Genomic DNA, 26,532 nt, shown 5'->3' with positions numbered 1-26,532 from the left:
AAGAATCCTTCTTAAATATATGTCAGGTTGCGTGCTTGCGTTAGATACGAATAGGTGCGACGAAGTCATACTTAAGCAAAACATCTCAAAATAATATCATTTAAATGCTCTGGACATGGCAATACATCCTTTTTAGTCCTGAAAGGAGTAAGCGACACTTTATAGTTTCGAGTTTATAAAGTCGAGTTGACACTTGGTTGTGTGAGCAGCTAATAAAAGACAAGTAATTCCTTAATGTAAACCTGTTCACACCTGGAATTTGGGCTACACCATGAGGGAAACGTGAATTATTTAGGTGACCTCCTGAAATCTCTGTTAGAACAACAGATATTAATCATTTTTAGTTATTTTCTTGGTAGGACCTGTTTTTGAACCTGTTCGCACTTGGAATTTAGGCTACAACATGAGAGAAACGTGAATTACTTAGGAGATCTCCCGAAATCTGTGCTAGAACAACATTACAGAAACGTCAATAAGATGAAAATAATTTTGAGTTATTTTCTTGGTAGGACCTGTTCTTGGACCTGTTCTTACCTGGAATTTGGGCTACAACATGAGAGAAACGTGAATTACTTAGGAGACCTCCCGAAATCTATGTTAGAACAACATTACAGAAACGTCAATAACATGAAAATAATTTTGAGATATTTTCTTGGTAGTCTATAGCGACAGGTAGCTCCGAGAAGTAGATCCGGCCGTTCTTGGAACTGACATCACTTATCGTGGCATTTGGTCGTCCCCGTAGGTTAGATGTGTTGAAATTGCTAATCTTGAAAATTTTTAACTAATTGCAGCACTTTCTATTAAATAAGACAGTATTTATTAACTATTCATATATATTTTTTTTGTAATAACAAATAAAACATTATTGTTTTCTCTAAATATATTTTTCTTTAAAGTAAGCAGCTATTTTTTCAATCTTAAGATTAGCGAATTTATAAATCTTCGTGTATACAAATTGCTATATATTAATTAGTTTATAAAAAATTCAGTGTACATAAGTGTTTAGTTAATTAAGGATTATAAAAAAAGTGCTTGAATAAAATTTATAAATTTCACACAAAAAAAATAAAATAAAAAAAAAATTTCAACATTGATTATCAATTTTTCATTATAAGGTTAATAATTTTATGTATATTGACAGAATCCCAAAAAGTGTGAAAAATCATGGAATTGTTATATTAAACTTATGTATATACAAATTAATTCAATAATTTTTAGAATTATATTTATTATTCGTCTTAAATGATACATGTCAGCAAGTCTACAAATTTAGTGCATTATATATAAAATATTGCAAATAATTTTAGATTAAATAATTTTACAAAGAAATTTACAAACTCTTTTAATTTAATACTAAAAATCTTTCTATAGTGGAAAGGATATAAAGTTTGCCGTCATAGATTACAGTAATAAATTTTGAAAATGATCAAGCAATGAAACCGTATTTTATAATGTGAATTATACCGTGTAATCAATAACCTGAGAGCATATTTATCTTTGAGGCAGGGTTCTATTTTTTCATAAGCCATATGGAAGCGTATTAAATTTCATGCAATATAGACATTTTTTTTTACTTAAAAAACCATTTTAGAATAACATAACATATTACGCTGATCACACCATATGCAACAGCTTTTACTACAGAAGACTGCGGTACTGTACTAGGTAGCCCACGCATAAGTTTCGAAACTGCTACATCCGTTTCAGTAGGATTTTTCCAAGTCGTAAATGGCGGTGCATATTCCATACGTTCAAGTTTAAGCTCTATAATTCTTAATTGTCGGGAATTTTCTTCTAAAGTTCTATTGACTTGATCCAATGATGTTGCTAATCTATAATTATATTATTTATAAAAAAATTATAATTATTATAATTCTTTATAATTCTTTATGCATGATTATACACATACCTTTTAAGAGATTTATCTGTCACTGCATTCAACACCACTTCATCATTCGATTGACTTGAGTCCGAAACATTTTGTTCTGCTTGTATCATATTTCTAACTTTACGTTGTGCTGTGATTACAGGCATTGGTATTGAATCAGTGACTACAACATGCATTTGATCACCACTAAGAACACTTGTAGTACGAACCAAAGGCGCTTGGTGACGGGTTTTTGTTAATACTTTATAATTGCATTCGAATTGTTTAACGTCATTCCGTGGATCCCAGGGACGTAAATCGGCATATTTATAAATCCACTAGAAAAAAGATAATTTGTGTAAATTATTAAAAAAGACATAATAACATATTCTTTAGAATTTAATTTTTAATTTCCATAATAAAATAAAAATAAAAAAAGCTTTACGATCCGCTTCTGCAACCTGCTCAGCACTATAATATCGGTGCTGACAGAAAACTGCGAACTAAGAGGGAATGTTATGAGACACTAGTTCTACATTTGTTGTGATTGTGACACTAAAGAAGAGGGGGAAGCCATGTCTCACCTTCTATAGCAATGTCCAACTTTATTGACCTGAAAGAGTTGGCATAGCAAGTTTATAGATTTGTCTGATTGGCACATTTTCACTTGAATGAAAATCATGCTTTTCAGCATTGTGTGTATGCTGACCACTGCCATCTTTTTAAAATTTCGTTCTGATCTACATATGAACATGGTATCTATAGTATAATCTACACTATCACAACAGCATATTATGTGAGCTCTAGTGGGCTTTGATGTGCAAAGCTCCAACTTCAACCTAACCTAACTTAGAACAGTGTTAATCTTCAAAGATTTTTATTATTAATAATCACTATTATCCTAATAATTATAAAATACTACATTAAAATCATTAATTAATAATAAAATAAATTAATAAAATTTATCAAACATTGTAAGCTAATCAAATGCCTTTATGAATTAAAGGCATTTGTGCAATTTATATATCTCGGCATATTTTAGCTTTAAATTATAAACTTATATTGAAAATAAAAATAAATTAAAAAGCATCCTTATATCTCATGCTATGATAAGAAAAACTATTAGATGTATTAGATCTACTATTTTATTATTTTCATTCCAAGCAATTTTTATTTATATAGTGAAAACTCTGTTAACATAAATAAACATATCTTTTAGCTATGTAATATATGCTATAGTCATCTGTTATCATTCTAGAAACAAAGTACAGTGGACGTCCAATATAACGAATTTTATGTTGCACCCCTTGTTCGTTATATCGAAAAATTCGTAATATCGAATGTTATACATTTACCTACCAATATGGTTATTTTTAGGAGATTTCATATATTTGAGTTCATAAATTAACTTATAAACACGTACGAGTATATATTTATTTGAAAGTATTTTTTATTCGGTTGTTACAAAAATTATTTATAAGAAAGGACGCATTCAATCATAGTGTAGAGTAAAAAAAATCATTAATTTTTGTTTGTTTTTTACTACACTCAAGACTTTTCTGAACAGCTTTTTCTTGTAGTTTTCTTAGTACAGCTAATTTTGAAGTTTCATTATTGTTAATCGCCCACTTTATGCATTTTTCGAAATGATTTATGGCATCTTTATGTTTAATAATTTCTAAATTATTTTCTTCTATATTTTCGTCATCAGATCTATCATCCTCGTCCGAGACATCGATGGTATTATCAGCATTATTCCATTTATTAACTTCGTATGTACTAATGTCACACTAACAATAAATAGTTAGATAGTATTGGATAGTATTTCGTATATGATAAATTGAATTTGTGAACAACAGATCAGTGGCGCCTGCATATATGCATTTTGCCATATATAGGCTTTTTTCTCAGAAAAAAAAAAACGGACAATTACATGCATATTCTAAGCTGAATAATGCTAGTTTTATAGTAAAATTATATTCAAAAGCATAATTTGTATAAAACAAAAACGAATAAGAAACAAAAAATTTTTTGTTCGTAATATGGAGCAGAATTTTTTTTTTCGTTCGTTATATAGAACAATCAATGTAAATATTTTGGGTGTTCGTTATATCGAAAATTCGTAATATCGAGCGTTCGTTATACTGGACGACCACTGTATTTTGTTTTATATTATTTTTGTTTTATATTATTTTTGTTTTATATTATTTTTGTTTTATTATTTTATTTTTATATTTTATTTGTCGATTTAAGTAATAGAACGGCTATTATTAAAGAACGGAACATTTTGAATCAAATAGTTATGTAGCACCAATGAGTAATGTTGAATCGATATGAATTACATGGGATGGATGTGTAGGTTACGTTAGGTTAGGTTGCGGGGCAGTTTCCACTCTATATTTGTAACATAATTAATGTTTGTAATACTGCAAGTAGCATAAAACCATATGTTCCACAAAGGATATCTCATGTCGATGTCATATTAAAAATATTTTCAATTTTTTATTTTAAAATAAAATGCTATAAGCATCGTAAAAGCGTTATTTTATGTTTTTATGTCGTTTTAAGATAGTAAGTAGTATTCTGTTCCATTATAACAAAATTCGCAATTTCTGGTCACTTGGTAAAATAAAAAAAAATTGAAAAAAAAAGAAACTTATTTGATATATAATACCCAAGCAATACAAAATATTTCAACTGAAAATAAAAGAATTTTCCACATGATTTGCTCTCAAAGACACGATTACCAATTCAACACTCATAGGAGGAAGATGTGAATGGAGAAATAATAACCGCAACTGAGCAAGAGCAGATCAGTATTTTATCACGAATCATGCTTAATTATTATATGCAGAAAGGTATAGATAGGAATTCTACAGGTAAAATTTAAAATCTAAATTTAAATGGTTCACTTGTTGAAAACAAGTTGAATAAGATAATGGTATGATAGAGATCTGCACAAAAAACTGTACTCCCGCATATGTACGAGAACATACGTTTTTGCTTTAGTTTCTTTCATCATCCCATAGTAAAATTAAACCTAAAAATTATATCGGTTAAATTTGGGTTCTGCTTGTATATATAAAACAAAATAAAGGGCGGAAATTTAATATGTTTTTTTTTTTTTATGTTTTACGTAATCAAATTATGAGTGGAGTAAAAAATATTCTTAAAAAAAAGAATTGGTGAAATTTGAGCTTCAGCTATAAAGAAAAAGAAGACAATATGTCATAATGTATGTAAGTTTTTATATATACATTTTTTGTATATTGTAGTGTGGATTTTGAATAAATATTTTGTTTTTTCGGTTAAACTAGGGTTTTGAAAAATAATGAAAATAATAAATTGAAGACTGCATTTTATACAAATGCAAAAGAATTTTTTACAAATGCAATAAAAGTAATAAAAAACAGAAGCGTTTACTACTACTTCTAATTACTTTCATATCGAGTTGGAGTTTTTATATTAAATAAAATTATTGAACAATATTAACAAATATATTGTAATGGTTGTAATTGATAATGTTATGGTTCTACTGCTGTCCTGTATTATTGTTTTGAGAATGTTATTGTTTGCACAGTCAACCCATTTACATAACGAGCTGCTTGCTCTTAATCATTTTTCCGATTGTAGCGGAAACTCCTTGTTGGTATAGAGATGCTTCACCTTTGATAAATTATTAAATGAATTATACTAAAATGACTCTTCCAAAAGTTTCTTTTCTGCGTTGGGTACGATATAACAAATTATAACTTTATAATTACAAATTTATTATATTGGTATGTATCCTTGCTATTTTGTTACTAAATAAATGGCATGCTTAGACGGACACCTTGGTGGGAACGTCTGGAAACCATTTGTTACGGTCTTTGCACTTAATAATACTTAATAGTAAAAAATGAAGAGACCGAAGAGTCGCTGAATACCACTTGGAAAATTTTTTTTATCGATAACCCACAGCAATTATACACCGATGGAATAATAGAACTACCAGACAAATAGCAGGTCATCAATAAATAATGACTAATATAATATGGCTTGATTAGACTTGTTTTTCAATAAAAAAATTTTTTGTTCAAAAACACCAAAAATCATATTAAGTATAATATAATTAATATTACGATAAAGTAATTAATAATAAATAATGTGTATTTTATTCTTAAATTAGATAGAATTTGTATTAGCTATCAACTGAAATAAGAATTTCACATAGGTTGGGTCAGTGTCAATGTTTGGATTTAATATAACATTGCACTTGTCCCGGCCTATATGCGATTTTATTGTGCAACAAATTTAGTCTTTTAATATAATGCATATAATTTATAATTTAAGCAACTTTTATTAATCATTTCATTTGTTTTCTTTTTAGGTTATTTGTAAAAAAATAAAGTTTTGAGTATATTCGGCGAAAAAGAGTTCAACAACAAAATATACTGGGTTATTCGGAGAGTAATTTCGTTTTTCCCCCCGATAGAAGCTTTAATTGTATTTTTTTTATAACCATTTTTAGGCTGGCAATTCAACTGCTACTAATTTAAGGTTGCTAAATATGTCAAACCATATGACTTACTTATCAGCTGTTTTGAAAAATTTGATTTAAATGTGATATGTTTAAAGGATTACGTTAGCACTAAAGGACACGCAAGTATCGATCTAACAAAAACTCTTCGTCAGGAATGAGTTAAAATACTACAGAGCTACTTTCGGCCAGCGTGTGATGTTTGTTTGTGTCGTCTCAATGCATAAAATATTAAATTTGAATTATATCCGAACATGTTATTCTTTAGCACAATAAAATTTTAAAAGTTGTAGTTCGATTGCCTCGCTCTCTATATATTTTAATTACTGATATAGTAAGGCTTGCATATGCAAAAATGCGACAGATTCCACGCAGTAGTTTTTGGTTGGTGTCCTTTCATATTTAAAAAGTAAAAAGCAGCATTTTTAAAGTATATATTATTTTTGCACTATAACAAAGACGACTGCATAGCTATAATCATGAAGATAATGCAAGGACGCTTACAAGTGTGATAACTTCCTAAAAAATTTTACAGCTTGGATGGTATATATTGCCCCATTTATAATATTCTTCCGAACTGGCACTTTCTGATAATTTATTCTAATCAAAATTACAAGAATATAACTATTTCTTAGAAGGAGAAAAACAGCTTTGCTTTAAATGAAGAACTCAAAAACCACTTGAGTCGGGTTTTTTTTTGCCAGCAAAGAACAAATAAATCATATAATCGTGTAATAATGCTATTGCCAGAAAAGAGGGCAAACGTTATTGGACCGAATAAACAATATATAATTAAATAAAATATTTATTCACTATTAGAAAATCGTCTTAATTTTCATGAAATAAAAACGAAATTACTTTTCGAAAAACCCTTTATTATAAAACAATGAATGGCGAATATAAATATGAAGATGGGACGACATGCCAGGTAATTTTTTATTTTTATTTTTTTTTCCTTATTAAAAATATAAGTGATTGAATTCTTTGAATGAAATTTAAAGAAATTATTGTAAAGAAACAGTGCTATGATATTTTAACTATTCTGATATGATATATTAATCATTGTGCTATGATTTTTTAATTATTCTGCTATACATTGTGACCGAAAGGTTTTCGGAGGTTCTCATTTAAAATTCGCGCGCTGTATATTTTTCGATATTTTAAGTTTATGTAGTTTGCCAGCACTGTCCTTAATTACTATGCCAAAAATGATGCGCGATCTGTCGGACAGTTCGTTTACGGCAGCTGTTGAAACCAGTTCACCTCAGTAGTGCGTTGCGAAAAAAACAATGGAAAAAAATATTGAACAAAGAGTTTGCATCAAATTTTGTTTTTCGAACGAAATTTCGTGTGCAGAATCGTTGCGAATGCTACAAAAGGCTTATGGGGAATCAGTTTTATCGAAAACTCAAGTTTATGAGTGGTACAAAGCCTTTCAGGACTGTCGTACGACCGTCGAAGACATGCCGCGTTCTGGACGACCTTCGACCTCTACCACCGACGAAAACATTGAAAAGGCAAAGGAAATCGTGTTCAAAAATCCTCATGTGAGTGTTAGAGAGATAGCACGAGAGCTAGGCATCGGTCGTGAGATGGCTCGTTTGATTTTGGTGGACAATTTGTGTATGCGACGTGTCAACGCCCGGCTTGTTCCGATTCACCTCAATTTGTTCAACATTATCAACGATTTTAAGGCCAAACATTCAATAAATACCATCGAACAGCCACCGTATTCACCTGATCTTGCACCGTGTGACTTTTTCCTGTTTCCCAACCTCAAATTACCACTCAGAGGAACGCGTTTTGAATCCATAGAAGACGTAAAACAGAATTCGCAGAGGGAACTCAAAGCCATACCGGAAAGCGCCTATAAAAAATGTTTTGATGATTTGGAAGAAAACGTTGGCATTTGCTGTATCGCTTCTTAATGGGATATTTTGAAGGAGATAAAATAAATATTGATGAAGATTAAGAATTTTGCGTTTTATTTATTTATGACCGGAAACTTTTCGGTCACAATGTATAATATGATGACTGAATAGAAACTTCTTAGTAAATCGTATTTTATATTTTATATAAAAATCAAACTATACTTTCTAAATGTATATATTTTTTATCTATATATTTTTATTATAAGCTTGAATTTTGAATTTCATTTATAAAATTAAATAGCAATATCTTAAATTAAATTGGGAAAAAGACGTTATCAATAGCCAATTGTTAAAACTGGCTGGGTTAACTGAATTGACCGTTATCATCGCGACACAGTTTCATACTTCAAATTCTTACTTAAAATATTCTAATCTCGTTTAATCTCGTAATCTCGTTTGAAACCATCAGTATATATAAACTCCTCAACTTAATTTATGGATTACGTCTTTGTCATACAGATGGCACTACTAAATGAAGCCTTTCGTTATTTCAATTTTTTTTCATTTAAAGTTTTTATTAGTATTGCCGAAAAAGCTACGCTTTCTTATAATGACAAAAAATCTTTTTTTTTTGTAATTTAGAGGGTTTTCGATTAGCAAAGAAAGACTTAGAACTCTTCAAATTAGAAGCGATGACTAATCGTATTTATCCGCAACTAGCCAAGGCTGCACAAACTTTCAGTGCTCTAGCCTGACACTTACAATTCAAACAAATTATGTACGGACTATAAACTAATTAAGAAATTCGAATATTTCCTAAGACCACTGATGATGAGTACTTGGCAATATTCGAAGCAGCATTGTATGGTCAAACAAATTTCAATAAATTAATTAAATTAAAAACCTAAATTTCTTTGCTATTCGAAAACCTTATACCCTATATGTCTAGTTTTTCGACTTTCCTGTTAAATTTAAAAGAGTGTGATAGTTAGCCACCTATTTACTTTAAGCCCACAAATTATCAATTCGTTCATGAATATCACTCACAGCAATCGAAAAAGTAAAAATGCTTCAATTTGTTGGCTAAATGAAATGAAATTAAATGAAAAAAAAAAATTAATAGAAACATAATTTATTATCTAGTTATTAAGTTTCTGTTGATTGTATTGAAAAAAATTTGTAAAAAAAGGGAATAATTAACACAATGTGTTAATGTACTTAATTAATAAAATAAGTGTAATTGCAATAATTTTACACAAAAGGTTTTCTAATCATGCTTTTTATTATATCTCAACCTTATTCTATTGTATACAATATAAATTACTTTTTATCAGTATTTACTTTTTTAAATTCATATATGTCATTTGTAAATAATATTCTTCACATTAAGCTCGTTGAAAAGTAAAATCTTTAATTTATTATTAAAAACTATATGTCGTTTGTTTTTTGAACGACTTACAATGATAGTATGAAACTGTAAAACCATAAGTAACAATCTTTCTATAAGCATATTTATAATTTTATTTCGATCTGTTAATTTTTTTTATTTTTTGTAGAACAGTTGTTGTTTACAAGTTGTTGAATTTTATTGCTAAATTAAAAAATAGCTGTGAATACTGATTACGTTTGGTGTGTAGAAAATAATGAAACAATTCATCATCATTAGAGATACTTTTCTTGACAAGATTCTCGGGCATACCGATTAGACTAGACAATGGATTAAACAGAGTCAGCTATTTGAGTAAATTTTATCAATACGATAAAATGTCTTGATATAGTTTAAGATATCGATGTTTAAAGTTGTAAACTTTTACATTTATTGAACTAACAAAAATAAATTATACCCCCGGCATATAGTAATATCCGTTAAGCTAAGTTGAAATATAGCATAGTTGGAAAAGTTACGTAAAATAGCTTTCGGTATTGGAATCTCAGTTGTCGGGATTCTTTCAAATTCTTGTTTAAATAGTCATGGTAAAATGAATATCCAGGAGGAACTGAACAATAACGTGTGGGGTATCATTTTGTGGCTTTTGTTCAGAATAATAAGATATTGTATGACAGAGTTCATAATTGCAACATAAATAGAAGAGACTAAACTTAAAGAAACCAAAATGCTTTAAATATTCCTTTAAACCATTCTTGAATATTTTAATTCTCTTTCTTGATGGTTTGCCAAAAACTAAAAAAAATTATTTGAAGCGTTGATTGTATTATCAATAAATAGCACTTTTACGGCGGCAAAGTAATTGTAATGAATCTTTTAGGCCGAGGTTTAGCTCGCCCTGTACCGGATTCCAGGTCCAGTCTTGAACAGTGGGAAGCTAAGACGAAATATGAGAGAACTGAGACAAACACTATCATAAACTAAGTAGCGCTAGTGATGTAATTTCGTAGTCCTGAAGAGAAAACAATGTATTTGTGATAGAAATTTTAATTTCTACCTCACCTCTGAAGTTTGTTATGAAATGTGAATTTCGTAGCTATGAAGGGAAGAACAATGTATTTGTCATAGAAATTAGAGATAAAAATTTAAACTTCTGTCAAACTCAGCATTTAATGCAACGATCTGGATACCAGCTGATTGCTTTGGTTCGTTGTCACATTATTTGGAGACTTAAAATCTATATCTATAATATAAAAGACATAGACTACTATTTATTTACTTTCTGCGCTAAATCAGTAAACTCGGTTGCAGTTATTTTCTAAAATCGTACTGCAATGAAAATAATACCAATATCATTCTTGAATATCACAACAAAAAAAGTAACTGCCATATACATTGAGATCTTGTTATCAGATTAACACAGTTTTTTAACAGCCTAAATAATGGAACCTTATTGCAATATAAAATCCGTGTATAAATAGCAACAAAGGATCAATCATCATGATCAATGTGTCATTGAGGGGACATACCTCAGAAGGCTTGTTGAATCTATAATCTGAAATGTAATCAGAATTCAAAAGCTCTGAATTTCTGTATTGTAAAAAGGAGATACGGGTTATTTTTTTTTTTTATTTTGCTTTAAAAATTTCAGTTTTACGCAATTAATTAATAAATTTTATTATATAAAATGCTTAAAATCGAATACATAGTTATTTATTAAACATTATTGGAACTACACGAGACTTATACAAGTGTAACATCCAAGCATGGTTAATGTACACATAGCTAACAAAATCTGCGTTCACTTTACGAATTTTGATATGTGATATATAACACAACATAAATATGTATTTTAAATTAAAATTTTTACATACATTTATTGTTTTCTTCCTAAGTTCATTTTACCTTGTGATGATAGTAAACTCCATTGAATAACCCATTGATTTGCAATATAACTGTTTGTGTGAACCTGACAAGAAAGTGAGTCCATATAGTAATGAGAACATTTTTAACGTTCAATTGAACGTTTAGTGATTTTCACTGATTGGGATTTCAATTTACACTGTGTCAAATCCTGGATAAAACCCACGAACACTTCATTAAAACCCACCATCTTTTTTTTTTTGTCGACTAAAAAGCAGAAGCAGCTTTGGATAGCACTTAAAGAAGGGAACGCGTTTACGCCGAATTGTCTAAGCTCGGTATCCCAGCAAAGTTAATAAGACTGCCGGAAGACGTTGAGCAGTTCCCGTAGCTCCGTCAAGATGGTATCAAATCTCGCCGGCTTCATACAAAATGATGCCTTATCATCATGTGACCTTTTTAATTTCCGCATACATAGGGCAGGTGTTCATCGTAATGACAGCATTTTACAAATGTGTTGAGGCTCTTGCTTACACCGAACGACACTAATCTCACCAACTGTGATGTTACAGCTGATTTTAGAGCTATTAAAAAGATATCTGCGATAATAAACTTATTGGCGGTGAATGAGAGCAAAACGAAATATGTGTCAACTACTGATAGATATGTGCGTCGCTCGGACGGTGAACTAGTGGCTAGCGACAATACTTTAGAATCTGTCAAAGATTTCAAATACATTGGCGCCGGCGTAACAAATAATAACGATATCATTCTGGGAATCACCATTGCTAATAAGTGCTACTATGAGCTGAGTAGGTAATTGTGATGTGAAGCTCTTTCTTGTTCGACAGACTTATGTTCTATAGGTAGTTCAATCTTCTTTTACTTCTATATAGCGCTACTTGTACTTTTGTAAGGCGCAAAAAGTATGGACAGTATGTATCATCACAGAATGATAAACCAGCACTAGAAATTTTCGAGATAAAAGTTCTTCGTAAGATGTTTGGTCCTCTATGAGTTGGCTATGACTACCGGATATGTTACGGATTAAATGGTATTAATAGGATTCAATCTGAACTTCCAAAAATAGAACAACATCCCTATATTAAGTACTTAAAACTAAACTTATCTGATGGATCCTTTACTAAATTAAAATCATAATCTTGTGTTAAGTAGTACAGTCAAAGCCTAAATCAACGATACATGTTATAGTAGTTGGGGGAAGCATTTTCAGTTTTTGTTTTTATAAATATGTTTGTACCTGGCAATAAAGAAATACAAAAATAATTGCTTTTTGTGTTATTCTTTTTTCATATTTGTTCTGCTCTAGGAAAATTAAAAATAAAATGTGTCTAGAAAATGTATGTCATAATTTAAACATTTTTATAGAACTTCAGTAATTCAAGCTATTATTTGTTTACATTAAGTTACTTAATTATTGCCTTAAAACATTATTACGATATTTTTCATTTTTAAAAAAAAAAAATTCCAAAATTATTGGCATTACAATTTATTGTCATTATTTCTTTTAAAGCACTTCAATTAAGTTGTATTTTAGTTTTTGACAATATCGATACGTAATAAAAAATTTAAATATTATTTTTAAATTCTTTATAAATATTCAAAGATAATTGTAATTTAAAAATGTGTACAAAAAACAAGTAAAAAAAATTTTTTTTTTTGTTTCTTAATGAATTGTAATAACAATTCAAATAAAATTTTTAACAATGGCCATAATAAAAAATAACAAAAAATCATTGTTGAATGTATACTTTTTCTGTAATAATAATTATTATTATTTTTTTTTTTTTTGTACTTGTTACTCTTCGTTTACTCATTATTAAATTGATTTTTCCCCAGTACCTATTATATAAAATAAAAAACAAATTCAATTAATTATATTAAATAAGTGAAATTGAGAAACAAAAACATCAAGCAGAAACGATTAACGGCATTTGATGAGAGCGAGCGCGTTATGCCGGACAACTCACCAATACATTCTTATTTACTTCTCTCTTCTATCATTTGTTAGCTCAAAAGCGAATAGAATTTAAAAAGGAAGACGCTACTTATTATAATATTGCAATCACATTTAAAATATGAATGCCATTTTTTTTTTTTCAAATGAATTATTAAATAATTATAACAAAAATTAGGTTGGCACAAAAAATTGCAGGTGAAAATTCAGTAATTGATATAAATTATTTCTTAGATTCCAGTAAATTTTTAAATTATAGCAAACGCATGCAGCCTGTCTTGAAAAAAACAAATGTTGTTATTTTTTTTTTTAATAAATATTTCCAGTATTTATTATTAGTTTAAAAAAATGTATGTATAACATTAAAATATTTATCTCCAACGAAATATTTATGTGCATATATATAAATATTTAATTATATATAACACATTTGCATAATCATATAAAAGTATTAAATATAAAAACTCAAAGCAAATAATATATTTTTCACTAACACATGCAAAAATATAATCATATTTGTTTTTGCTTAACGCGCAAAGTGCTCTTTTTACAACTCTACAGTGTGTACAGTGTTTGCTTGTGCGATAGCATGTTTTTAGCCACAGCTCACACTCTCTGCTTGCCGACTTATTTATCAAATTAATTCAACAAACATGACGAAAGTTAGCATAGATATTTTCTTATGGAAAAATAATAATTAAATCAGAATATTCAATGCGTATTATATAAAATTTAAAATCAATTTTAAGAACCATGAATTAAGGTGATTAAATATATATTTAGTTTCGTATGTATATTTTTTTTTATTGAAATTAATTACAAAACAAAATAAAATTATTATTTCAGTTTAAGTTTGTAAAATAATGTCAATTGAAAAATGTGTGTGTGTGTAAAATGCATCACACACATCATATAAATTTTAATATTTTTTTTTTGCGTTTGTTATAAAATATAATTGAATTATTTTATTATTTTTAAACATAAAAATGGGTAAAAATTATTCCTAAACATTTATTTTATTAAAGCATTTAAAAATATTTACATGTATTTGTTCCACAGTCGCACGCTTGCATTCGTTTTTTTTTTATTTTTTGTTTGTGTGAACGTGTTTCATGTGCTCGCTCACACACTTTATACTTTATAAAATGAGCGCGAGTTGTCAAGAAAAATTTTATTCTTACATTTGTTATATTTTAAAATATGTTTTCTTTTAATTCAATTTACTTTAAAAATGAAAATAATTATCTTATTTAATTTTTTTTTTTAATAAAAAATATATATTATTTTAAAGGGAAATTTATTAAATATTTTAAAAGAAAAAAAAATGGTTGCTTGCTGTGTCATTTGCTTATATTAATTCAGGTAAAATAATAAAATTAACGAGCACAGATGCAAAGCAAGTAGGAAAATTTATACAAGCTGAGAGCAAATGAACCACAAAAGTGTGTACGTGTGAACTTCGGAGAATGAAATGTGTTTGTATGTGTGTTTGGATTTTCTGTTTTATTTTATATTACAATATATATATAAGAAAATATTGTATATATTATATGCATATATTCATTTTTAACATTAAAAACGTAGCAGTAACGTCATTACTTTAGTTTTTAACAGTCCTTAGTTGTGTGAGGTTACGTCGCGGGTTGAAATTTTGTATTTTAATATTTCTTTCTTAAAAATAAAAATATATATTTTTTTTTTATTAAAACAAGATAAAGTTAAATATTTTTTTCAAATATAAATTATTATTTTAAAAGATTAGTTATAAAATGTAAGTAAGAAACTATTTAATATTTGTAAACAAAAAAAAATATAATACAATAATTAAAAGGCAAAGTTCAGAAAAAAAATTAATTAAAATTTTATTTTGACATAGATTTTTTCTATTCTGTTGTTTTATATTATTACAAAGCAATACAAGAGTGTGTTGTGTGCGCTTTTATAATATTTTCCATTTTTCTTTTTTATCTTTTGGTGTTTTTTTTTGAGAGCGCTAAATAAAGTTGAAAACAGTGATGCCATATAATGTAATGTTAACATAAGTTAATATAAAATAAATTAAGAAATACATATAAAAGAGCATATAATTATTGCAATATAAAAATAAAGTACAAAATAAAAATAAGCTTGAATTGTAATATAAAAAATTGTGTGCTATGAGAAACACTTCTTGCTAATAATACTCAATTAAATGGGTTCATAAGTTTTCTTACTTACTTTAACGTTTTATATTATTAAATAAATGAATAAATATATAATCAATAATATGTTTAATAATAATATATACAATAAATAATAAATATAAAAAATAATATATATAATAAATAATATATATAATAAATAATATATATACAAAATAATATATATAAAAAATAATATATAATAATGTATATAATAAATATATAATATAAAATATGTAAATAAATAACTCAACTTAACCAAACTATTAACATAATGTGACCTAACGAAGAAGACAAAAAGAAGTCTGCAATATTAAATACAAAAATATTAAAAATTACAAACGTCACGTTTTTTTTTAAATTCTATATATAGTGTTCACTAGAGCCTATTCAAATTTATAAATATATAAAATACAATATATTAAACATGAGTATATAAATATGTTAATATATAAAATACATGAATATATAATATATTATACAAAAAAATATAAATATTTGTTTAAAAGGTGTATCAAAAATAGAACTTCACATTAGATGTAAATATTTGTATCTATATGTGTAGTATAATATAAATATAATATAAATATTATATAAATTTAATTTAAATATAACATATATATAATGTAAATATAAATATAGTATAAATATTGTATAAATATAAATATAGTATAAATATATTATAAATATAAATATAGTATAAATATATTATAAATATAATATAAATATAATTTAATATAAATATAGAATATAAACATACAATGAAAAAAATTTATGAAGACATTTTTAACATAATAGGTAGTATATTAATTAGTAATGCAGTACTTAATTATTGTAATAAATACATCCTACAGAAATGTGATACATGACATAATTAAAATAAATGTATATTTAGTTAAATATATTAAAAAGCATTCTGAAAAATAATTTTAACAAAAAATTTTCTAAATTGTTTTGTTCAAATAGTATAAAATAAAAAGACAACAGTTTACAGTATACACAATTTTAAATCAAGTTTGTATCTCACCCATTCATGCATATGTATATAAAATATATGATAATAATATGCAGAATCACTTGAACGAACTATTCCGTAATGAGCAAGCAACCCTTCTCAAATAATGTTTGTATAGTCAACTTTGTTTGTCATATTTTTAACTACAGTTACAAAATGAAGTCTAAATTTTTGTTGCTAGGCAGGCAAGAAATTTCTTTACATTCACTAGAATACAAATATTTTTTATAAGCGATTTAAATTAAAAACAAATTTTTTAACATAAATTAGACATTTTAAAAAAAAGTTAATATAATAGTTTTTTTTTTGTTTTTAATTCGTTTGAAGAGAGTCATATAAATTTAATGTCATATCGACATTTATAATTAAAAGAAATACTCTAGCTCACAAAGTAAAATAATTTAAATAATTTTAGTGAAATTAGTAAATTTTGAATTAATGACGTGTATCTAATGAAATTGAATATGTACTAATTGAAAATAAATCCAACTTGTGTTTTGTTTAATAAAAATAATAAATGGTGGCAACACTGTGTTTCTTGCACAAAGAATCAGGGAAATAAAAAATTGAGATTTTGCAAATTTATTTGAGCGGCATTTGTTTTGTTGTTGTCTGCCGTCTCATAATTTTAATAATTTTTTTGTTTTTTGCATAAATAGTTTTTTACGGTAAATAAAAATAATTGCTTATTCCAAATAAATAAAATGTTCGTAATGTCATATAAAAAAAATTGAGTACTAAATATATTTTTAGCATCAGTTTTTAATTAATGTTTATTTATAAGAAAAAAAGTGATTTTTTTTTGTTGTTAAAAAATAAAAAATATAAAACTTCAATGTATAGAAAGAAAATTTTAAGTGTATACATGTATTATCACTGGATTTTGCCTACCATTGTTAAAAAACTCATATATAAAATTATTTAATGTGACAATTTAAATTTTTTATTTGTTTAAGAAATACACGCTGGCTTCTAACATAGATAACTTAAAATTGAAACGCGGTCGACCCATTCAAATGGGAGAGTTTGACTTGAGCCTTGTGCGTGAATTTCGCAGTCGGCCAGCATTTTATGACCGCAATGATAATCTATTCCGGGACAAATTTTATATAGCGAGAGAGTGGCAACAAATATCAAATCAGTTAGGCTACGATGGTAATATTTATGTTTTATATAAAATTTTAATATTTTTGTTAAATTAATTATAATATATGGTATTTTATTTTGTTAAACGCCATATATTGCTTACGTTTGGTATATATAAATAAGTATGAGATACACTATAATGATTATTGATTTATATACATATTATACGTTATACATTGTTCAAATAAAATATATTTTCTTATTGTATCTATTGTTATACTTTATTTATCAGTTGTATGTATTGTTTACTTTATATTAAACAAATAAAAATTAGATAGTGTTTATTTGTGTTTATTAAAGTATTAATTTACAAATTACTGTTGTTATGTGCTTAATTTTATTATATTGAAGTCGTCGTATAAACATATTAGTCATGTAATATATACACGTATATGTACATATATATATATGTATATAAAATTGATTGTAATTTGAATAAATTGTTTTAAATAGTTTCTATTATTATTTAAATTAGTAAATGAATAATGAATGTAAATTATTATTTTATCATAAATTTTAATTAAGAAACATATGAAGTGGAAAGATTATATTTTTATAACCTAACTATTTTTATATAATCTTTATGATTTGTATTATTTCAATATATTTTGAAAATTGTTCATAATAAATTATTTTTAGTCATGTTTTTAATAAATCCAAATATCTGTCGTCTTATAGGCTATAGTGGCTTTGAAAAGTTTTATAAATCAGTTTATGAAGTTTTCCTTCAAGTGTCTATATATGAGACACAAATCTCTCTTAAGTATTGTACTATATTGTGTTAAATTAATTATATAATAAAATACTTACATATAATAAATAGATCGAGTAGGAACAATGTTACAGGAGTAGTTAATTTATTTGCTAAATGAAGAAAAATAAAATTAAACAGTGTAGTTATAATATACAGAGATATAGTCTTATAGATGAAAATTACATTCTGTCAGCTCATATGGTTCTATTTTTTAAAGTTTTGAACTAAAGATAAACATTATTTTATGACAAATTAACTTGATGATAACTATGGACTTTTTATATATCATATTTTGTGGTTTTTACCTGAACGAAAATGATTATCACAGTGTGCAGTACAGTCTAAATTTAATTCTTATGTCATATTGATAATTAAGAAATATTTTTATATGTTTATAGTAATATTAAGTATCTATAAATTATACTATATTTAGTTTTAGGTTGTAAGTTCTTTAAAATGTGCATCAAAAACAGATTTCATTTCAATGTATAATTTTTCTAGTATCGTTGCTTAAGGATCGTATGTTACAGTTACGTAATCGTTTTAATTTGGAGAAACGTCGTCTAGAGAATTTACGAGAAGAGCATCCAGGTCGTATAATAGAGTCACCTTGGCCATTATTCGCAGAATTGGGCTTCTTAAACGATCATATACGATCTCGTCGTTCGTATAAACGTCTAATGGCTGGTCAAGATAACGGCTCAATGAATTCATCAGTAGCAAATGAATTCGTATATTCTGGAAGTAATGTCTCATCTTCGACTACGACGCTAATGGGTTCAACATTGCCAAATAATTTGGTTAGTGTGAAAATGGAAGAAGAAGAGGAAGAAGAGCGCGTATCAGAAGAAACGTAATTTTTATGCAATACCCAGAGTTTTAAATTATAAAAACATATATTTTATTAATATTTATTTAGTGAAAGTGGTGATGGTAGCCAGGAGGATCATTTAGACAATGCTAATTATACAAATAATTTTCAGCGTAACATGTATGTAAATTATTTCAATATATTTACCACTATTTAAATATTTTATATTATATATATTTTATGAACATATTGTAGTAAACAAAATAATTCACATTCCTCTTCCTTGTATCAACAAATACAAAATTCTACGCCTATAATGACAATGCCACAACAATTTGTAAACAGTATTGAGGTGCGTAATTTGGATAGCATGCGTGCAATTCCATCAACAAGAAAAGAAACGGATCCACCAGAACACCAGAATAGTTCGGTTAATAATCTATCAGACTCTTCATCTGACATTGGAGTGACAACGCCGCCACCACCACCGCCTCTAAAAAGAGCACGCCTTGCTTCCTCGCGGGGTCAAAGTAGCCGCGAAAGTGTATGTCATGCATTTGGACATTATATATATTCTTCATTAATGGAGCTTCCTAAAGAGAAAGCACTGAAAGTTATGGAAAGCATGCAATACGACTTATTCAAAGTGATGAAACAGAATGCAAATAATTCATCTGTTCAAATTGGCCACTTTAATGGTCATTGAACTCCATGATCGAGACTTCAGAATATATAATTTTTTTTTTATCTAATAAGAACTATTCTACATATGTATACATAAGTTATGTTATGCGTAAGAAATTAACTTTAATTATAATTGTATTGTAATAGCAGTATAATGACTAGTAATATGTTAATTATAAGATATAAAAATAAATTATAAGGAATACAAATTAACAAAAATGTGTTAGTAAATATGTTTTGTTATTAGATAACATTTAAATATATTTCTGAACAGACAGCAGTTTGAGCACATAGAGGAAAATATGACGTGGTTTGATTGTAAACGTAGTAAGAGAGAGAATGTCTTTAATGTGAAAGTTATAGAAGTAACAGTTTATATATATTTTTTCTCTAGGACATTTTGTTGTGTTTGGCTTTTATAGATTGTTTAAAGTAGATATTCACTGTTTATTTTGCGAACATTTTTAGATACGATACCACATCGTCTTAAAATTTTTTTATTCAAATAACGATAAAGACTTAAGATTTATAGAAAATGGAAGATTAAAATCACCTACTTAAACTCTATATACTGTAAATAAAGACATAAAAATATTTCAAGATTACAAGAATTTCAATAGTGCAACAGCATACAACACATATTACTAAGAGGCTATTCTAGAACAGTAAGAAGAGCGCAATATGTTCATCACCGTAATACTTACCTTATTTGGAGTTTTTGAATGAAAGTTACGTACGTTACCGTGTGTTATCACACGCTGATGAGGAGGTAATAAGCAAGAAATAAATATTCAACTTATGGAAGGTTTGCAATTTAATTTTTATTATTTAGTGTCAAAAATTGTTTAATTTTATTAATTTTCCTTCTCAGGCAATTTTCATATACATATACATTTTTTTTTACATTGCTATAAAGCGCAAATAGAGAAACGTACACGTGTGTGGTCATTTTAAAATTTATTTCCATCCTGCGAGGTAAAATAACAAAGCAAAGATCTTGTTACTAACATTTGAAAATATTAAACATAATAAATTGTAATATAAAAAACAAAAAAAAAAAACGTAGCAGGCTGCTGGCCCCCGTAAGTCTTTCTTCGTTTATGGAAATCATATAAAAATGATGATTAATTGAAGAACCTATAAATGTTATATTTATTTTAGTTAGGCAGTTATATACTGTTCAGCACTTCAGATCAGATGCTTACTATAAATTACCAATGAGAGAGATCGTCGGATATGTGATTTTCCTCTACTATTGTTAAGGCATATTTAAGTTTAAGCAGCAATTGATGAAACCGATTAAATACAAAATCCGTGTATTTTAATTAAACTTGCATATTTATTAAGCATAATTTGTTTATGTTGCGGCAAAAGAATCAATTATGCCAAGCTGTGTAAACACAGAACCGCCAATGCGCATTGAATTTGCTTAAAATAACAGTTAACTTAGACTAAAAATATTTTACATTACTTTTTTTTTTTTTTTCCCAATATATTTCACTAAAACCCAGAGATATCGATTTTATGAATATTCGTTCAGCAATGTGTATTCGTTTGTATATAAATTTCGTACTATTCTCACTCAACTTTCCTGATTTTTTCGGTTTTTGTAGTTTCTTTTTCTAATTTTTTTTAATTTTTTGAAATTCTTTTTAAATTTTTTTTTTGTTTTTTTAAAATTTATTTTTTTAATTTTTTTTTAATTTTTTCTTTTATTTTTTTTTTAATTTTCTCTTTTAATTTTTTTCAATTTCTTTTAATTTTTTACATTTATTTTAAAATTTTTTTAGAAATTTTATTTTTAAATATTTGTAATTTTAATTTTAATTATTAATTAATTTAATTTCAATTTTATTTCATTTTTTTCATCTTTATTTCTCTTGTTTTTTCTTCATTTTTTTTTATCTTTATTTCTTTTGTTTTTTCTCCTTTTTGTTTTTTCTCCTTTTTGTTTTTTCTCCTTTTTGTTTTTTCTCCTTTTTGTTTTTTCTCCTTTTTGTTTTTTGTTTTTTCTCCTTTTTGTTTTTTGTTTTTTCTCCTTTTTGTTTTTTGTTTTTTCTCCTTTTTGTTTTTTGTTTTTTCTCCTTTTTGTTTTTTCTCCTTTTTGTTTTTTGTTTTTTCTCCTTTTTGTTTTTTGTTTTTTCTCCTTTTTGTTTTCTCTTTTTTGTTTTTTCTAATTTTTTTGTTTTTTCTTATTTTTTTTTGTTTTTTCTTATTTTTTTTTGTTTTTTCTTATTTTTTTTTGTTTTTTCTTATTTTTTTTGTTTTTTCTTATTTTTTTTTGTTTTTTCTTATTTTTTTTTTGTTTTTTCTTCATTTTTTTCTTAATTTTTTTTTTTGTTTTTTCTTAATTTTTTTTGTTTGTTTTTTCTTAATTTTTTTCTTGTTTTTTCTTAATTTTTTTTTGTTTTTTCTTCATTTTTGGTTTTTCTTTTTTTTTTTTTTCTTAATTTCTTAATTCTTCTTAATTCTTCTTAATTCTTTTCTTAATTTTTTTCTTTTTCGTTTTCTGTTGTTTTTAGTTTTTAATTTTTTTGTTTTTCGTTTTTTTGTTTTTGTCTGATTTTTTTGATTTTGTCTGATTTTTTTATTTTGTCTGATTTTTTTCTTTTTTTTTTTTTTTTTTTTTTTTGGTTTTTTTGGATTTTTGTTTTTTTTTTTTGATTTTTTGATTTTTGGTTTTTTTTGATTTGTTTTGTTTTTTTTTTGATTTTTTTTGATTTTTTTTTGATGTTTGTTTTATTTTGTTTTTTTTGTTTTTTTTGTCTTTTTTGTTGTTTTTCTTTTTGTTTTCTGATTTTTATTTGTATTTTTTTTTTCATTTTTTTCTGATTTTGGTTTTTGTTTTGTTGATTTTTTTTGTTTTTGATTTTTGTTTTTATGTTTTTTTTTTGTTTTTTTTTTGATATTTTTTTTTTTGATTTTTTTTTTCATGGCCTATCGTTTTTAAGCATTCCAGATATAGAAAAAGGATTTGATATCTTCTAGGAAAATGATAGATAATAGAATATGTTTGAAGCTTTTCTAATTGTACTTCCAGAAAATGTCATGTAGTGTCATCTAACTTATTTGACTGGTTTTCGGGTACGTGCTGACTTCGAGTTATCATATAGTGCTTTCTCTGTAGTGTTTCTCTAGAGTTCTGTTGTAGGTGTTACTCAACTTTTTTTTACTTCCAAAATTCCTGCTTCCGCTAGGGGGTACTTTGTCGGATGAATACTTTTGTTAATTGCGCGAAGGTTTCTCACTTGTAACCATAATTTACTCTTCGAACTGCTTTGAGTAACAATTTAGAAAACTCTTTCGCAGAATATGCCTTCATCCCTTTCTTTTGATTTACATTCAGCTATAAATTTGCATTTAATTCAATTCCTTAGAGTTGATGGGTTTTAGACCTAGATCTTTCGGGTCTGTAGGTGAAATTCGTTAACACATCATTTTTAAAAGGGGATTATACTACTGGTATCAATTTTATGTTTTTAGCAGAACCCATTACACTTACACCCATTACATTAATGATTATGTTAATCTAGTCTGCTTACTTAATCTAATTTTTTTACCAAAAGTAAGCACTTGCACTTAATTGTACATTAAGTTAATCAGTTTTAGATTCGAAACTAAAATTTTTCAAAATGAGTTATGAACGTAATGAAAAATTTAAATGTGAAATAATTAATAATTCAATTATATTATAAATTATGTTTTTTTCCAGGCAGTTTCCAGTTAAATAGATGTTGACATTACATTATGGATCAATATATGAGTGTATAAAGTGTAAACAGTGAAAAAGTTGTCATTATGTGTAGGTCGAGTCCAGTGCTTATTTGCGGTTTTTCAGTACAAATTGCACTAGTCCCGGCCTGCAAACTATGGCTATAACAGCAAACGATTGTGATATATCTAAATTGATTTCTTTAACATAACATAAATCTCTAGCTTCTCTGGCAAAAGTTTATATATTACTATAGCAACTTTAAATTGTAAGCTGGGTTGGATTGCGGATAAAATGAAGTTATGTGTGCAGTGTAGTTTAGTTATAGCATAATATATAATAATATATATATAATAATATATATATAATAATATATATATAATAATATATATATAATAGTATATATATAATAATATATATAATAATATATATCATAATAATATATAATAATTATATATTTATAATTTTATATATATCTATATATAATGTATTATATATATAATATATACAGTGCTGTGCATAACAAAAGCAACCAAAATTTGCCCATCAAATAAATAAGTTTTTTGTCTACTTTTTACTTTTCATTCAAAAATCTAAATACACAGTTTTATTTGTTATTGTATTAGCTATTATAAAAAAACAACAAAATCTACAATTCTTCATAACGGGTTAATTAATTCACACAAATAATAAAATATTGCGAAATGCGGCTGTGCAGAACAATAGCAACTTTATTTATTATATTAAATTTTTGTATTATTTTTCTAAATTTTGTATAAAGCCCTTTGCTTTTTATTACTTGGGCACTTTCGGGTCATAGGTGATATTAAATTGTTAATAAAACTATTTGGAATTTTACACCATTCATCTTTCATGACCTCAAACAATTGGAAACTTTTCGACCCCCAAAGCGACGTTTGAGAATACCAAAATGTTCTCAATTCAATTAAAATCAGGTGTTTGGGCTGGCTAATCTAAAATTGGAATTCCATTTTTCAAAATCCATTCTCTTATCAGCTTTAAGGTGTGTTTTGGGTCGTTATCGTACTGATATACCCGTCGGAGCGACATTTTTCATCCGCCATGGGGTACCATATGGCTCTCTAAAATTTTTTTGTACACATGTTGGGCTATTATTTGATGAATTTCATGAAAAGATCTTAGTCTAAATCCTGAAAAGAACGCTCAAATTATTACTGACCCACGCCCATGCTTCACAGTCGCTTGGCAGTTACGCGGATACAAACGATTTTCTTTTTCGCGACGTACTGTGCACATCCCATCAGAATTAAAGATGTTAAATTTTGATTTATTGCTGAAAAAAATTATTTTCCATTTAGTAAAAGTCCAATTTAAGTGATTCTACGCGAAATTTGATCTAAATGAAGTATATTAATATTAATTAAAAACCAAAACAAAAATCTGCCTCTTTTGCTAATGCTTTTTAGTCAACATTGGTTTTTTGACTGGTCTGTAACTTTTGAAACCGGCTTCGAGAGTAAGCCTGCGTACAGTATTAGAGTCAACACCTTGTTTAAGCTCGGCTACGACCTTTTTCAACGACACGAATGGTTGTTTTTTTTGTAATTCTTATGATGTTTCGATCAATTCTACAAGTAATCTTAAGAGAGCCTTCACCCAAATAAACCGTTTTAACGGTATTTTGTCTAATTATATTTTTTTATAAGCTGCGAAACAATAAATTAATTAATTTTAAATATTTTGGCTATTTCATTTGAGCACTGCCATTTAAATATTTTTCAATTCTTGCTTCTTTAAACTTCAAAGTATACGTGTCACGAGCCATGATAAAAACGTACTTCCATTACCTGATTTAATATTGAACTATTCTGTGTTTATGTTCTAATTTGCTTAAAAACATAAATCACAGCATAAAAATGCAAAAAATCAAAAAATTATCTTACTAGAATGCACTTTGGTCATAGATCTATCATTGCTCTTGTCTCAGTTGCTATTGTTCTGCACAGCCGCATTTCGCAATATTTTATTATTTGTGTGAATTAATTAACCCGTTATGAAGAATTGTAGATTTTGTTGTTTTTTTATAATAGCTAATACAATAACAAATAAAACTGTGTATTTAGATTTTTGAATGAAAAGTAAAAAGTAGACAAAAAACTTATTTATTTGATGGGCAAATTTTGGTTGCTTTTGTTATGCACAGCACTGTATATAATAATATATATATAATAATATATATATAATAATATATATATAATAATATATATATAATAATATATATATAATAATATATATTAATATAATATTAAATAATATAATATATAATAATAATTTCACAATTAAAATTAATTTAAAACGATTATTATTACGTATGTAAGATTTATGCGAGCAATGCGTTTAAATAATACATAAATAAATAAAAGAATATCTAAAAGATTAATTTATGTAAAGTGAATGGTTGACTCATTTATGTGGAAATAGATGATTAAAAAATTGTGTTAAAGTAAGTAACAAGTATCGTGATCATTTCCGTTTAGCTGTTCAGCTAGAAGCTGGATGTTTAGGTGTCTTACTAAGTATAGTGTAAAAAATTATTTATTATATTGTGAAACAAATTATTTATAAAGCATATTTATATTTTTATCCTGTAAACTTGTATTAAGAAAAATTAAGAATAATGGGTCTATATAAATGAATCCAATTATTATTTCACATAATTTCGATCGATATACTACCTCGAAATTGTGAGAACCTCTACAA

At 26.5% G+C, this 26,532-nt stretch overlaps 2 protein-coding genes across 2 annotated transcripts in view; one reads left to right on the top strand and one right to left on the bottom strand.

Moving 5' to 3' along the window:
• The window catches only part of LOC119679815 (transcription factor Adf-1), a 25,658-nt gene extending 5,391 nt beyond the window's left edge, over positions 1–20,267 (top strand). Inside the window, exons 2-5 of the mRNA XM_038092374.1 lie at positions 17,640–17,838; positions 19,085–19,436; positions 19,503–19,574; positions 19,650–20,267. Coding sequence (XP_037948302.1) covers positions 17,700–17,838; positions 19,085–19,436; positions 19,503–19,574; positions 19,650–20,100 — 1,014 coding nt within the window. The 5' untranslated portion in view covers positions 17,640–17,699 and the 3' untranslated portion in view covers positions 20,101–20,267. The remainder of the gene's footprint in view (positions 1–17,639; positions 17,839–19,084; positions 19,437–19,502; positions 19,575–19,649) is intronic.
• Positions 1,240–2,210, bottom strand: LOC119679816. The gene is made up of 2 exons (XM_038092375.1): positions 1,913–2,210; positions 1,240–1,835 (listed from the first exon to the last, which is right to left on the bottom strand). The coding sequence occupies exons 1-2, from the start codon at positions 2,065–2,067 to the stop codon at positions 1,574–1,576; spliced, it is 417 nt and encodes a 138-aa protein (XP_037948303.1). The 5' UTR covers positions 2,068–2,210; the 3' UTR covers positions 1,240–1,573.
• Positions 20,268–26,532: the final 6,265 nt, after the last annotated feature.

This window comes from Teleopsis dalmanni, chromosome 2 (assembly GCF_002237135.1).
Source record: "Teleopsis dalmanni isolate 2A chromosome 2, ASM223713v2, whole genome shotgun sequence".
Lineage (NCBI taxonomy): Eukaryota > Metazoa > Arthropoda > Insecta > Diptera > Diopsidae > Teleopsis > Teleopsis dalmanni.
The sequence above is the reverse complement of the archived record's forward strand: the minus strand, read 5'-3'. Positions and strand labels throughout refer to the sequence as shown.

Bases quoted from the DNA above. Each gene is read 5' to 3' on its own strand.
- LOC119679816 (XM_038092375.1), bottom strand. From the start codon at position 2,067: ATGCATGTTGTAGTCACTGATTCAATACCAATGCCTGTAATCACAGCA. The intron at 1,836-1,912 runs GTATGTGTATAA...ATATAATTATAG, and splicing joins ACAGATAAATCTCTTAAAAG to ATTAGCAACATCATTGGATC.